Consider the following 15,734-nt stretch of genomic DNA (forward strand, 5'->3'; position numbering starts at 1 on the left):
TTTAAAAATACAACTTATACATAGTACTAGTTAATCGAACGCAGAACACAGACACACACACACACACAACAAATTTTTTGATATAATTAACTGAAAACAGAAAAGTATTACTTATAAATAAAAATATATAAATATATTGCGAAATGTGCATGCAAAACGGACTTTCATTCAAACAAACTTTCAAATTCGGCGCCCAAGCGGCGCATGTTATCGATTGCAGTCAGCGCATGCAAAATGAATCAAACGGAACCGGTTCCAGTTTTTGAAAAAGAGAGTCAACTGAGCCGAGCCGGTTAGCTGTCAGCTGGTATTTGTTGTTTCACAAGTTAATTAAAATTGAACATCTCAGTTGTTGCATTTAACGTAGAGAAAAAAAAGCAGAAAAAAACTGAAAAACGATTTCAAAATGACTGTAAAGACCATAGATATAAATGGCTTGCAAATTGTTTATTGCCTGGAATTCAACGAGGATGAGGATCTGCAATTTTATTGCCATGACGTCAAAAGCGATTTAAGCTACAGCGAAGTGCTCCCAGCTGCATCCTTTATGCAGCGTAATCGCGTAAGTACAGCCAAAATCTAAATGGAAAGATTTATTAATCATTCAACTTACTGCCACAGCAATTGAACAAACGTGTACATTTCCCGACCAAAGCAGTGCGTCTATCTTTATCCTCAGCCACGCCTGTGGAGGCTACATTGAGCACCATAATATCGGAGGAGACTGATACTGAGCCAACCACCGTGCTTAATCTCAAGTATCGCGTTGAAGGCGCACCAGCACCGCTTAGATGGGAATGGCATATGCAGAGCATAAACAATGCTACAGTAATTTGATTTCTTTACTAACGAGAACTATCTATTTGATGTTTAATATTTTATTTGCAGTTTTATCGCTGTGCTTTGCAAGATGCTGTGGGTGTTGCCATCAATTTAAATACCATGCTAGAACTATTGCTAGATGTGGTTAAAAAAAAGGATCTTGAAATTGAACAATATCGCTTTGAAGGCGCACAGCTGCGCAGATGTAGGTTGATTGCCGCTATGTATATGTTTTTGTTTATTTTATAAAGCATATGTTATGTTCTTATAGCCACTGTGGCCACAGAGCCATTCGATGTTGATGCTTTCGATACTGAGAACAGAGAGCTTGTATTTGCTGTCGCAGAATTTGAGCAAGTGGCTCGATTGCTAAATTTCACATCAAATGGCATGCCCATTATAAATCCAGAGCCAATTGAGGGCTCACCAAAGTTAGCTGAGGCCGCGGCCAAAGTGCTCAGTCCACGGAACAGGTGAGTTTAAGCTTAAGCATTAGGTGATTAATAGTTTAAATGTCTTATTGGAATGCATTTAGAAAACGCAAAGCCATGGAAGGTGGACTACAACATGTTGAACGCAAAGTGCTGCAGCGTCGCTTGATGCCTCAACTGGAGTACAAGGATGGCGAGAGTCAGGAGGATAACTTGGATGACAGTGAGCATGCTGAAGATATGAACAATGAGCAGCTGGACAATGAAGTTGACAATATCGTTGAGGTGGCATACATGGAAGAGGAAGAAGACTCCGACGAAGCTGCTGCTCAGCTGGTGGTTGTAGATCCGGCTGAAGGGCACAATGAATTGGATCAGATTATGGAAGTGATAATGCGCACCGAGGAGAGCACCAAGAAAATGCTGAATGAGCACAAATAGAACATAAAACCGATAGAGATAGCAACATGTTTACATTGCAGCTTAGATCAATTGCCTGAGAACATGTGAACCTGAAGCGAAAACCAAACGAATGAATATTTTTTTTCTTTTTAGTAACTAATACATATTGACTGAGCTAATTTATAAACACCTTAACAAGTATAATAATATAATACCAACATATATAACAAGTGCCTTGCATGGACAGCAGCAAGGCAAGGACGCCAGGGAATGCAATATGTACCTGCTTTTTTTTTTAGCATGTATGCTGGTAATACTACTATTTGTAAACATAAGTATTATGTTAATACAATTGACACACACACAACGAATGCAGTTAGTTTTTATTTATAATTGAGTTTAAGTTGAGTTTATGAGCCAATGCGGCGTGATAAGCGTTTGGACCTTGTCTATGGCAGCTGTTCAGCTATCAATTTATGGCTGAAAGTATGAGTCAGTTAGTATAGTTTATAGTATACGAATGGATGTGTGCTAACTAAAGATACTTGCATAACTTTTTGATTTGCTTTAGTTAACTTAGCTTTCGGATTTAATTGTCGCTTCATTAAATGCGCGCTGTGCAGATTTCGTGGAACGCATACTCCGATTTCTTTGTTGCTATAGTTCTAATTTATGAGTGCGTCTGTGTAAATTACTTTGGCAACATTCAATTTGCCGTTTACCGATAAGATAAACCCCAAAAGGCGTCACTACACCACATTTTAGGCTGGGCTGGCGGTTTTGCGAACGCATATTACAGTTAGTCGCCAACTTGATGCAGCGCAGTCGATAGCGCTTAACCAATATTACCGTTAAAAGCAATTGCGCTATTCAAATTCACGCGCCAAAAGGAATTCGCTTAGTGTCATTGCTATTTAATTTATGTGCATTTAGCTTTTCGCTCTTATGTGTTTAAGTTTCATGTGTGCGCCTGACAATTTATAAAATGCGCGTCTCACTGATAATTTGGCTGGTGGCAGCGATGTTGCTACAACAACAACAACTACCAGTTACAGCTGCGGCAACTGCGGGTGAGTCATGCGTCAAACCTCTTCAAATCTGTCTGTCTATCTATAAAGCATTATCAGCACAAAAAAAAAATATATATATATACGAGCTATACATGTGTGAGTGTAAACAAATAGTGTTTAGTCAAATAAACTAAGCAACAAAGCAGCTTGGGCAGCTATGGTAAAGAATTTAATACGTATACGCAATACTTATTCTAAATTAAATAAGGTTCGTAGCAAGCTTATGTTATGTTTTGATAATATTGGAAATAAAGGATTAAGGGCCTTTATCTGCAACTTCAAAAGTTAAGATAGCATATACCAAACTATATGTAGTTATATTTTAATAGTTTCGAATTATTCGCACGCTGCTTTAATAATTCTAATAAAATACATCTAGTATATATAGGTATATAATTCCATATCTGCAATGCCAAATGCTTAGTAATAAAGCAAATCAGTTCTTATCACAAGCCCGAAAACAAATGATTGCCGATCAACTATGACTAAATAAAAGTTATCATCAGTTTTGGGCTGATAATAATTAATACCATATAATACACATAATTCAATAGAAATTTATAAATATATATAGAGCTATAATATGTAACTAGCGGGTGTAGATTGTTGCAAATGTTTATGAATCGAAAGCTTAATAATGAAATTGTAATTGTTAAGCTTCGAGCTTCAAATTATTATTCCCTAATCAAAATAGAACTAATGCGTTTTTATAGATTTGCGAATAACAAAGAAATTAAATACATAACGGAAATACTGGAGTTTATATTAATATTGCTTATATTAATTGGCACTAGCTTTCAAATTATTATTTTTGTTTGCCACGGAGTTTTTATATTTGTTTCTACAGCTTGAAACCACAATAATAAAATTAAAAATAATAGAATCGAATTATAGATTTTGATATATTTTTTGAATATTTTTTAATAAGCTTCGAGCATAAATTTGAAAACGCAGTTAGCTTTTGTATCAAAACTTACAATTAAATTATCTTTCTAGTAACCAAATCAAATTTAATGTTTCAAATACAATACTTAAAGCAGATATGAACACGTTGAATGCTCTGATAAGCAATTGACTTGTAGTTTAAGCTAAGACTTAGTCTCTCAGTCTCTTATGCTCAGTTTTTAGTTGCAGTCAAGGCAAAGTCTTAACACACACGCCCACCCACCCAACTAAGCGGCGAGCACTCTCGTTCAGTCGAACGAACGATCCAAACGAAAGACGCAAGCAGCGCTGCCATCGCTAAGCTACAAGCGACGCGAGCAGCGCTGCTTCTCTTAAAATCTAAGTAATCAAAGAAAATTTTATTTGAATTTTATCAGCAGACTAAAATCCTTATAAAAAATATAAATAGCGCTGAGTTAACTAAAAGTAAAATCCTTGCTATGCAACTCGTAAAAATGTTATATATTAATTTTCTATTATAATTTTGCAGTCGAGCAGGAACAGATCGAGCCCAAAATTGTGGGCGGCACCTCGATCAGCATAACGCAGGCGCCGTATCAAGTGTCGGTGCGTTTGACGAGTCGGGACCGCAAATCCTACGGCTCTGGCCATATATGTGGAGGCGTCGTCATATCCCAGCGTCTGGTGGCCACAGCTGCGCATTGTGTTTACAAGTGAGTGCATTAGGCCATTGACTTAAACCAAATTAACATTTATTTGCATTACCAGCAATGATAAGAAGCAATATCGACGCGCTGGCGAATTTATGCTGGTCATGGGCAATGCCTATTTGCTGAGAAAGAATGAGAACACATTGCAGTATTATGTGCAGGAGCTGATTGTGCATCCGAACTATAATCAAGTTAGCCTGGTTAACGACATTGCGCTTATGTTCTTCAATGGCTACATACCCTGGGAAGCGCCAACAGTCAAGGCGCTGAATCTGAATGATCGATCACTGCCCGCGGGTACGAACTGCGCGGTCACAGGCTGGGGAGTCGTATTTAGCGTAAGTAGAATTTTAAGCAATACCATTCAATTATCATTAATTAATAAGCAATAACGAAGCCATAGCTTTTCATTTTTAGTACGGTAATAAGGCAAAGCTTAATGTTATCTATCAGTCTCTTTGCACTATTTTCTATTTAATTGTCAAAAGAAATATTTCTTAGTCTTATTTAATTTCGTTATTCCAGCAGTTTTGCTTAAGCGTTTTTTTTTTTTTTTAAAGAAGGCTTCAATTCTTTTATTTCATTATATAATTTGACTGTAAATAATAATAATAATAAATGCTATTAATTCGAATCAACGAACTACAAGCGTAAGAACTTAGCATATAATGCATACGCCCCGTGCCACAATTTGCACTAAATCAAAAATTGTTGCTACCAAGCCATGAGTGTTAAATTTTAATTACCATTAGTAATTGGAAAATAATCATAATGACTATATAAAAGACATCATGATTATGATTACAAAGAAATGAAAATTATTGCGCACATTATTTAAGATTAATAATAGAATAATTTTATTTAAGAAGTTTATCTTCGAGAATTTGCCTCTAGCTGTTCAACGTAAGCTTTAATTTTATATATATTATTATAATTATTTATATATATTATGTACGAAAATAATCAGAAAATAATAAGATGATAATAATTGTAATTGAAAATGTTACTATATGCCATCATATACATTAATTTCAATCGCTTAACATTTTCTTAATTTTTCAGTGATTTGCAATCGTAACAATTTCTAGCTGAGCAAATAATGTAATTTAATTGTAATTTAGTCTAATTAGTAATGCTTAGTAATTATTTAATTTATGACTCTTTGCTTATTTTACAGGGCGCCACCATATCGAGCCCCACCTTGCAGCTGGGCCGCGTGCCCTTGGTGAGCTATGAGCAGTGCTTCATTGGCTACGGCAATCTGCCCAGATCCCAGGTATGTGCGGGCTTCATGAAGGGCGGCGTGGACGCCTGCCAGGGCGACTCCGGCGGACCGCTGCAGTGCGAGAACCAACTGGTGGGCATTGTTAGCTATGGCGAGGGCTGTGCCAAGCGCAACTATCCCGGCGTCTACACCAATGTGTCCTTCTATCACGACTGGATCGTTCAGATGAACTCTACGCTCAACTACACAATCTACAAGAATAGCGCCAAGAGCTTTGGGGCTTCTTCTGTCTGGAGCTTGTTGCTGAGCGTTGTGGCTTTGCTTGTGCTGGCAAATTGCTAAGAACTGATTGTTTGTTTTCTATTTTTTTTATGCCTTCTTATGTTAAATATATACTATTTTATTTTACAACTACTCGAGTCTTTAGTTTGTGCTAGTTGCTCGTACGCGTGTTGGCGAAATAGTTTTCTCAAGTGTCTATTTCTAATTTATCTAATCAATGAAGGTTGGTCTGATTTGCTCATGAAATTGAGTTCCCAGCTGCGTATTTGTCTTTATAATTTATTATATTGTATTGATGGAATTTATTTATTTGCTCTTCAAGCTACTCTAGCAAAGTTCTATGAACACAGAACGGAACTACGTATAGTTGTTGCTATTAGTATCTTCACTTTTTTTAATTTCAACTTTTATTTAGTAATTTTAAAATTTTAAAACGTACAGTTGAGCGTAAGCGCACATTATTTTATGATGTCATACTCGACGCTGTGCCATAGCAGCTAAATTTAAATTTCTTGAAAAACAGCAACATTTAGTGGAAAAGAAATTACAAAAATTAAGCCTTGTGTGTAGTTTTTGTAGTTACTGAGATTTTTGTGTTCATACAGACAGACTGGGCTATAACGACTTAGCTCATCAGTCTGATAAAGAGTTCATTCAGTTATAAAAAGCTTAAGTCAAAGTTTTACTTCGATTTAAATGCATGTATTTTAAATAAAATTGTTAATTAGTTAGTTAAAAATCAGTCTAGGTTTATTTTAGAAAAATATTCTTAAAATTTTGCATAGAATATGAATTTCCTATACTTTTTTGTCAATGTTTCTCACACTTTCAAATAGAACAAACTCTAGTGCGTATACTTAATGTGGAGTGTTGCGACTTATTCTGAAGTTCTATGTACTAGCCACAACTTTAGCTTATAAGCTTTACTTTGTGTCTGTAGTTGAACTATTATTTGTTTGCCATCAATATGCGATCAGCCATTTACTATAAGGACATATGTTCTAACTTTGATATAGCGCTCTTATCGCAAGTTAAAGGAAATAGCTACTTCCTTTCACAACTAACTATATTCCATTGATTCAAACACGTGGGTGAACGATAAGTGAACTTCCATTAAATGATTATTGACCACTCTTATATTTTGGTATTTAATACCAACGTCATAAATTTAACAAATAAATGTAGCTATCTATGAAAAAATAGCCTCTTGTGTTTTACCCCTACGATTAGCGGGAAATACACAAAATAAACTTCAGTTGTGCGATTTTGGCAAGAGCTTTATCAAGAGCTCTGTGTGCATTATCATCTGTTCGCTTTGATTGGACGTCACTTAAGAATTTTATACAAAACAACGAACGCTACGATATTCACACATTCGTAAGTATTTGTCTTTAAATTCGGCCTCTCTTTGTCTCTCTCTCTCTCTCTCTCTTTCTAACAAACAGCAGTTTGGGGCGCAGCTGATTAGATTATGTCTCTCATGCATGTGTATTGCCAGATTATTTGTAATGATATCAATTGTCTATCGATGGCCGCCGCGGGCTTGAAAGCCAGCATTATACTAGTAAACGTTCTACGCTCAAGTGGTTAATAACATGGCTACCAAATTGTTCGTTCTACTGGCGGCGTTAGCCTTAATGCTGGCCACGGCCACCACAGCCGCCGACTCCAGGCGCAGAGATTTGGATTCGACACAGATACGTCCGCGTTTTAATTTGGATCCCGGTCGCATTATCAATGGCACCTATGCCACCCAGGAGGCCACGCGCCATCAGGTGAGCCTGCGACGCAAACTCAACGATGGATATTTCTTCGGCACGGGACACTTCTGCGGTGGATCGCTCATTCGCCCCAATGCGGTGCTCACTGCTGCACATTGTTTCATGGAGTAAGTTCATCCAACTGGGCAGCGATTATTGAGCATTAACCCAACAAAGCTTCAAACAAAATGCCAAATTCTAGGCATAGTTTTAAAAATTAAAAACTTTAACAGTCAAGCATACAGAAATTTGTTGCTTTTTGTCAAGGTAATGGCAAGAGATATTGAAAATAAATATTTTAAAATACATTTCCGTTCAATATATAGCACAGGCTTAACATGCGTTAACTGTAAAATTATCTATATCTTTTCTAAACTTTGATATGCACTAGAGTAAAGCTCTAGAATTTATACAGAAAACATTAAATTAGCTTTTGTATTTAAAAACAAATTTAAATATGACAAAAAAAAAGGTTTGAGCGTCTAAATCGGTAAGCTGGTTAAACAGATATATAGTCAATTTTGCAGTTGTCAAATATTGAACCTATTCAATTGTATATATAATTTTTGTAAAAACTAAGTTATAATTTTATATTTGCCATGAAGACAATATAAAAACAGAATCATTTGAAAAACGAAGCATGCAAATTATTAATTTATTAGTATTATTAGTTGTGAACAACAATATATATTGTCATTATCATGGAACTAGGCTTAATTTTACTCTTTAGAGTAAATAAGCTTAGAATTTGCCATAGACTTTAATTTGATTTTAATATACTTTAGCAATTGAGTAAGTTACACTAGGAATTTAAAAAAAAAAGTGCATAGCGAAATGCTATAAAATTGTAATTCTCACATAGATAATTTGAAACAAATCTGTTGATTATTGTGTACTTAAATATTTAAAAATAAGTCGCTAGTATAGAAGTATCAATATACCAAATATTGTGACTCTAGCTCTTAAATTCTCTGAGCTTTTGTTGTTCATACAGAGAGACGCACCGAATATTTTTGTAAGCAGTTAATGCGTAAGCAATGATTATAAATCTGCGCTCTTCTTCTTCTCATTGCAGTCAGTATTTTAACAACGGCACATTTATAGACAAGGATACTGTGATTGTTGTCATGGGCACTTTGGATCGCTTCGAACAGGCAAACACGCTGACCTTTGAGGTGGAGCAGCTCATCATGCAGCTGGAGGTGTTTAACAAGACGACGTACGACAAGGATATAGCGCTGCTTATACTGAACGGCTCTGTGCCAATGAATCATCCGACCATACGTCCAATTGCTCTGAATGCGCTGACTGTGCCGGCTGAGACCGTTTGCCAGGTGACGGGCTGGGGTGTGACCGAGGAGGGCTACGTCTCGGACGTGCTGATGACTGTCGATGTGCCGATGATTAGCAACGAGGAGTGCATCAATGACAGCGACCTGGGCGCGCTCATTCGACCTGGCATGGTGTGCGCCGGCTACATGGAGCAGGGCGAGCGTGACGCCTGCAATGGCGACTCCGGCGGACCGCTTGTCTGCCATAGCCAGCTGGCGGGCATTGTCAGCTGGGGCATTGGCTGCGCCCAGCCGAATCTGCCTGGTGTCTACACTGAGGTCTCCTACTACTATGACTGGATTCTGGAGCAGCTGGGCGAGGAGCATCATCACAGTGGTGATGGTGATGGTGATGATGATGGCAGTGGCAGTGGTGATGGCGATGATGATGGCAGTGGCAGTGGTGATGGCGACGATGATGATGGCGTTGCCATGGTCTCAGTCACTTCATTAAGTATTCTGGTGCCCGCACTGCTCGCTCTCAGTCGTTTGTAGATCTAAGTTGATTGTTCTTCTTTTTTTTTTGATTAAATTTAATAGCTGATTTGGCAAATGTGTTGCAATGTTTATTTTTATTTACCACGCGATAAGCTAAAGGCAAAAAAATAAATTCATTATTCTATTTAACATAAGATCCAATCGCTTGGCAATGACATTTAATTTGTTTGATTCACCAGACGCTGCCAATCAATATGGAAAATTTGAACATTTTCAATTACTTTTGCTTTTTGTTATAAAAAGTAATTAGTAGTGGTTTATTAAAAAATAAACATTGTTTATTCATTGTGTAATCTAATCAAAAACGTCACTTATATAGAAAAATGTAGTCTTAATTATAAAATGAGTTAGCTTTGAGGTTTATTTATAAATGACCAGTTTTATTAGTTAAAATATTACAATAAAATTAAATTGATTAAAATCAGAAATAAGATCTCATTGCTGCTCTGCAAATTTTCTGCGCGGGATTTAGTTTTTAATGCAATTGTTACTTTGCCTTGCATTTGTTGTCAATTTTTTATGCAGTAAAAGTAAAGAATAGAATGTTGCTTGTATAGAATAACTAATTTATACTACATAATAAAAAAGAAAACGACGTTTGGTTTTTGACGGCAGCGCATGAGTTTGTCGGCTAAATAAGTAGCAAATATATATTTAAAATTACTCATACGCTGCTTCGATTGTATGATGGCCATTTGCCTTAATATATAAGTATACAAATTTAGTTAGTTTAAGTTCTGCAGCTGTGTTTAATGTTGCATACAAACAATTCAATCTTAGCAGCTTCAAACTTGTAGCTGGTGAGTTAATGATCATAGCATACTTTTTGGCATCGAGCATATTCAAAATGCATTTCGCTTCGATTTGCGCGCTCTCTTTTTGCTTTTTGCTGTGACTTGTAAACGCAATTTACAATTTGCTGATAGAACGTGCAGTTATAAAGGAATCCAATCCTAAATCAATTTAATCTGAACAAGTGTCTGCTGCTTATCAAGCCTCAACTTGCATTTGAGCTATATAATCAGTCTGGGCTGTCAATTATTCGTTCGTGCCATGTGCAATACGTGTGAGCATTGCTAATTACTAGAGTAATTAGTAGCTGATAATAGTGCGATGAGTTCATATGATAATGTTCTTAGCACTATTCTGTTATATTAGATTCAGATTGAGATTTTGAGTCTTAAACTATTAAGCTTTGAACTTTTAAATTAGCTGCCATCTATTATTAATATTGAGTAGTTAACTCTTTTACATTTACATTTTACTGTTTATCCATTAATGTTTTCATTGATTGACATTGAACAGTTAAAGTTAATAACAGCCTAACGCTTTAAAGCTAAACAACTAAAATATTATCGATATGATCAGTACAGCAGTTAACTGAAGCGTAACTGGCTATACCAACTGGCTTTATTTATAAATATATACCACATATTATTTATATTTATGTATGTATTAGACAAGTGCACATCAGCTAAATCGCATTAAATTTAAATTTACAAAGGGTCAAGGCAAAGCTGCATTTAAAATAAAGAAGTAAAAATATAATATTGAATTAATCTATATGCGACTATGATATGCATATTTATTTATTTATGCATCTGTTTATCGTATACTTAATATTTAGCTGCAGTCTTTATTGCTTTTGTTACTATCGTTATCGCTATCGATTGCACTGGTATTTGCATTTCAAATTGCACCGAGTTCAATTTATAAAAATAAACATAGACACAAATGTGAAATAAATATACAAAAAAAAAAAAAAAAAATAAAAATAAATAATAATAATCAACAGTCTTATCATTAGGCACGCAATGCGATTATAATTGTGTCAGTGTGTGAGTATGCGCGCGTGTGTGTGAGTGTCGCCTGTTGCGACTTTATCAATACACATAAACAAAAAATTAACAATAATAACAACAGCAACAACAACAGCATAAACAATAATAAACCTGAGCTAAAAAACCAAAACAAATTGAATTATCTGGGAAAAACTTGGCAACAATTTTTTGCTTTCGTTCAGTATTTAGTTAAACATATTTCATTCAACGCTAGAGCCTCGACAAAGCTGCACACATCAATTGCAATTGCTGGCAAAAAAATATAAATAAAAACTAAAGTTTTAAACAAATTGAAAATGCAACCAAACGAGCATTTTAAGCGAGTTGTTAAAATTCTCATCTTTGCCTTTCTTTGCACGGAAATGCAAACAAGTAAGTGAAATAATTTAAGCAAATTCTTTTTTATTGTGAACAAATATTTTTTTCATTTGTGACACTTATGGGAAAAATTTATAAAGTGTAAAAAGCAGACACTTTAAGCGAACCGAACTTGAAGATATTTAATGAAAATAGTTTTGCAAGCTTTTGATATTTACTATAATTATTCTTCAATACAATTAGTAATTAAATTAAGCAAAGCGTATACTAAAGTTGCGCCTACAATTAATTGCAAATAAAAATAATCAAAGTGAATATTAAAGAATTTAATTAAACAAAGCGTATCATGTGATATTTCACATACCTTGCTCATAAAAAATAAATTAAATATCATGATGGAAATTAAAATCGCGCATAGTTTGCTAACCAATAAATAAAATATAGTTATAGCATATCAAGGTACAAATTAAACTAAACAAAGCGTATCTCAGAAGATCTTGAAGAAATGAATTTAAACAAAGCGTATTCTCACATAGCTTGCTGACAATAAATAAATAAATTAAATATTGTGATAGAATTAATTTAATATGGCGCATAGCTTGCTGACAATAAATAAATAAATAGCATATCAAGTTACAAACTTAAAAGCGTATCTAACAGTCGCACATACTTTTGCAATATGATAAGACGCCAACTGCTTAGCAATAAAACCAGGCAAAAAATAAAAGGAAAAACATCCGGTAGGGCTAAGCATTGATAAAAATCAAAATCAAGCCATAATACCACGAGCCAGCGTTCGTATAATTTAAACAGTTGCTGATAAGAATAGAAGCGGCAGCACAGGTGAACACAACTGCACGATCAGCTGATCGTTTAAATGTTTTGATAAGCCGATAAGTTCAATTCGAAACGGATCGAATGCATTTGCTTAAATTGTTGCCAGGCCACGTTCTTGAGGCTGTCGCTGGCTATTTGTTGATAATTGTTGCTAATCTTAGCGTTGCGCTTTATGTGCTCTCTCTCTCTCTCTCTCTCGCTCTCTCTCTCTGTCTCTTTCTAGCCTACACACATCGCGAGCTGTTGCAGCAACGTGGCATTGGTCGCAGCCAGATGTCAGCTGGCGATAAGTGCGTCTCCATCCATCCATCTTATCAGGCCTCGATACGTTTGCTGACCGAGGAGCAGGATTACTTTGGCAAGGGACACATTTGTTCTGGCGCGCTAGTGGCGCCCTCTGTAGTGCTGACTGTGGCACAATGTCTATATAAGTGAGTAGAAAGTGAAGTCAATTTGTTAGGTTGGATTCTATAGAGCAAAGAATTGTTATTCATTATTTACCAACTATTTATTATTCAATTTACTATTTATGTTTGTTATACGAAATGTTAATCGAAATCGTTTACGAGTCTTACAACTTGTATTACATTTATAATTTGATTTAGATATGAATTTCGTCATTAGCACTTGGATTAGCGATAATCGTTTGAACTTTTTTTTAGCATTAGGTTCAAATATTTTTTGTAATGCAAATTTATATACAAAGCAAAGTAAAATTTTACATTATACTATGAATGTATATACATATATATATTTTATACTAAACAGTTTTAGAACTGCTAATTTGTAGTCTAGTGTAGATTGACTAAATTCAATTTCCACAGAAACTCAAATATGTAATTCGAAAACTATATTAGGATTTAACTAAAATTATTCCTAAAACAAGCAGAAAACTTTATTAATGGAATGAAAGTTTAGCTATGGGCATATTGTCTTGAATGAACTAGGACCCTTATCGCCAATATCGGCGGTATATATAGCTTCTTAAGTAATTCATCGATTTGCATAAATTTTCTGTTAAAAGACAAATAAGATTTAATGGCATAGAAGTTAGAACCTTTGCTTGGTTGAACTAGAAATTATTTGCATTTGAAAAATAAATTTAAATGTGATTCAAGCTAAAATATAAAGTCACTTATTGTCAACTAATTGAACTAAGTTTGCTTTAAATTTACGTTTGTTAAGCAAGTTGGTCGTTAAACGAAACTTGAGTTAAAATTATTAGAAAGCAACTTGAGTTGAAAATCAAATCAAATCATTTCCCAGCAGCTTTGACGCTAATTGAAGTGTAAAGCTAAATTACTTTTGTTTGTTAAACGAGGTTACCTTTATTAATATACTTATATTATTTTTCTACAGCTCGGCCAAGCGTAGTTACTATCATCCCGCCGAGCTGCGTGTGGCCTTGGGCAACAGCCAGCGCTTTGCACCCTCCGCCCAGGGACTGGTCTATGGGGTGACGCACATTTATCAGTCACCCAAGCAGCGATCGCTGGCCATACTGATGCTGGAGCAGGATGTGCCCAGTGCGGAGACACAGACACGCATTCAACCCATTGCGCTGCCTTTGGCCAATGCAGTGGCGGCGCAGCAGCCGTCGGACACGTGGCTGGTCAGCAGCTGGGGCACTGCTGGCTATGAGCAGCAGCAGCAGCAGCTGCATGATCTGCTGAATCTGCCTGTGAATCAAACGCAGTGCGAGCAGCCGCAGCAGCTGTGTGTGCTCTATGCTGAGCAAGTGCAGCAATCGCAGCTGGCGCTGGACACGGGCGCCACGTTGACTGCTGAGAATTCGTTGCTTGGGCTGCGCAGCGAGTCGCAGAGCACGTTTGTGGATGTGGCCAGCCATGTGGACTGGATACAGGAGTGCATTGGTGATGGCACCAATCAGAACAGCTCCATTTGGGGCATGCTGGGACTGCTGGTGTTCACCGTCTATGTGCTCAAGTGCAGTCGCAAGAGTTTCTTCGCCTAAAACTATGTTACACACTTAAGCTTAAGATAAAGCATTGTGATAATCTCTGAGGCGTTAGTTCTCAGCTTAGTATAAACAAATATGCTCGTTTAACTAATTTTAATACTAGCAATTAATCAAATACTTTTTTTTCTGTTATCTTTCTTAAAATTTGTGTATATAAAAGATTAAATATTGATAAATGCATTGCGTTTGTTTGGAAAAGTATTTGCTTGTTTGTTGAGCTCTGCTGTGTCCATGGGCGTAGCCATTATGTATGTAAAGAGGGCTGGGCAGTATATATATTTGTACTTAAGCTTCCAACATACGGCTTGGCTACAGTTTAATTCTATGCCCGTTCACTAAGTTATAGCGAGTAGTGTGTCGTCCTCTTGTCCAAATGTCGCCAGGATGCCTTCGCTTGAGTCGCCTTCTGATTGTTTGCTTGGCCACAGATGCCGCTAGCCGGTTTGTGTGGGCAGCGAAGCGCTCTTTGTACCGACTCGAGTGGTGGTTGATTTGCTCCCTGACTGCGGGAATGCTTAAGTCGCTTGCTAGGGCGACGTTTCTAACATACCACGGGGCACTTGTAAATACCCCATATTTGGATGCAGTAGGCCATCGAGGGAACAATGATTGCCAAGTATAGTAGCAATTTGTTCTCAAGGCTGAGTTTGCTAGTTGGCTTCAGCAACCAGTTCAGCTTCTAGAGTTTAGCACGACTGCTATCTTGGACGTGTGATGCTTCCAGGGGAGCCGCTCATCTAGGATCAAACGAAAGTACTGCGCCTGGGGTGATTGTGGGATGGTAATGCCGTGTAGATCGACTCTGAACTATGTAAAAAACAAATTATTTATCTGTCAAATTATAAAGACTTGATTTTGCCAAAATATGGACAGCTTTGGTTTTGTACAGCGTCTGGTTGTTGTCTTCGCTAATGATTAATCTTTAAAGTATGCAACATGTTTTGCTTTGCAAGAGTTACAAGCAAATTGAATAAACCAGAAACTTTTCTGGTGTTAAGCTGTAAGTCAGCGGAAAATTGAACGATTTCAGAGCTTCATGCCTTGCTATACTTGTAAGAAACAATATAATTAAAATGTATTCAAAATTGGCAAAAGCATCAATCGGCTTATTTTTGGGCAAGTTATGGGCTTGTGTTTTCTTTAATTTCAAGCTCAAGTCGACAGAATTGATTGCTGGGCTCTCAGCTGTTGCGAATCTACAATAGAATCTCAGCTGAGTTAGAGATTTATCGTTAGCAAAATGAAATTCGAAACGCAATTTACACATTTTTCTTGCATTTTATTTATAAGTGTATTAATACAATATTTATGCGCCTACTT

General features: G+C 36.3%; 3 protein-coding genes across 4 annotated transcripts; all 3 read left to right on the plus strand.

Annotated features, from left to right (window-relative positions):
* Positions 1-350: 350 nt before the first annotated feature.
* On the plus strand, positions 351-2,020 carry LOC108605961 (CG32756). The gene is made up of 5 exons (XM_017995780.1): positions 351-562; positions 622-828; positions 889-1,027; positions 1,094-1,295; positions 1,358-2,020. Exons 1-5 carry the CDS (start codon positions 407-409, stop codon positions 1,692-1,694), a joined length of 1,041 nt encoding a protein of 346 aa, XP_017851269.1. The 5' UTR covers positions 351-406; the 3' UTR covers positions 1,695-2,020.
* Positions 2,021-2,470: 450 nt separating this feature from the next.
* LOC108604962 (transmembrane protease serine 9) lies at positions 2,471-9,434 on the plus strand. The gene is made up of 6 exons (XM_033294348.1): positions 2,471-2,725; positions 4,161-4,344; positions 4,400-4,679; positions 5,519-5,905; positions 7,420-7,736; positions 8,684-9,434. The coding sequence occupies exons 1-6, from the start codon at positions 2,641-2,643 to the stop codon at positions 9,432-9,434; spliced, it is 2,004 nt and encodes a 667-aa protein (XP_033150239.1). The 5' UTR covers positions 2,471-2,640.
* A 2,049-nt stretch (positions 9,435-11,483) lies between these two features.
* LOC108605810 (trypsin-4) lies at positions 11,484-14,513 on the plus strand. 2 transcript variants are annotated; one of them, XM_017995616.1, is made up of 3 exons: positions 11,484-11,650; positions 12,657-12,864; positions 13,793-14,513. In XM_017995616.1, exons 1-3 carry the CDS (start codon positions 11,575-11,577, stop codon positions 14,406-14,408), a joined length of 900 nt encoding a protein of 299 aa, XP_017851105.1. In that variant the 5' UTR covers positions 11,484-11,574; the 3' UTR covers positions 14,409-14,513. The 2 variants fall into 2 exon arrangements, with proteins under 2 accessions (XP_017851105.1, XP_017851103.1); XM_017995614.1 differs by lacking the exon at positions 11,484-11,650 and having other exon boundaries at positions 12,228-12,864.
* The last annotated feature ends 1,221 nt before the right edge of the window (positions 14,514-15,734 follow it).

Source organism: Drosophila busckii, chromosome X (genome assembly GCF_011750605.1).
Source record: "Drosophila busckii strain San Diego stock center, stock number 13000-0081.31 chromosome X, ASM1175060v1, whole genome shotgun sequence".
Lineage (NCBI taxonomy): Eukaryota > Metazoa > Arthropoda > Insecta > Diptera > Drosophilidae > Drosophila > Drosophila busckii.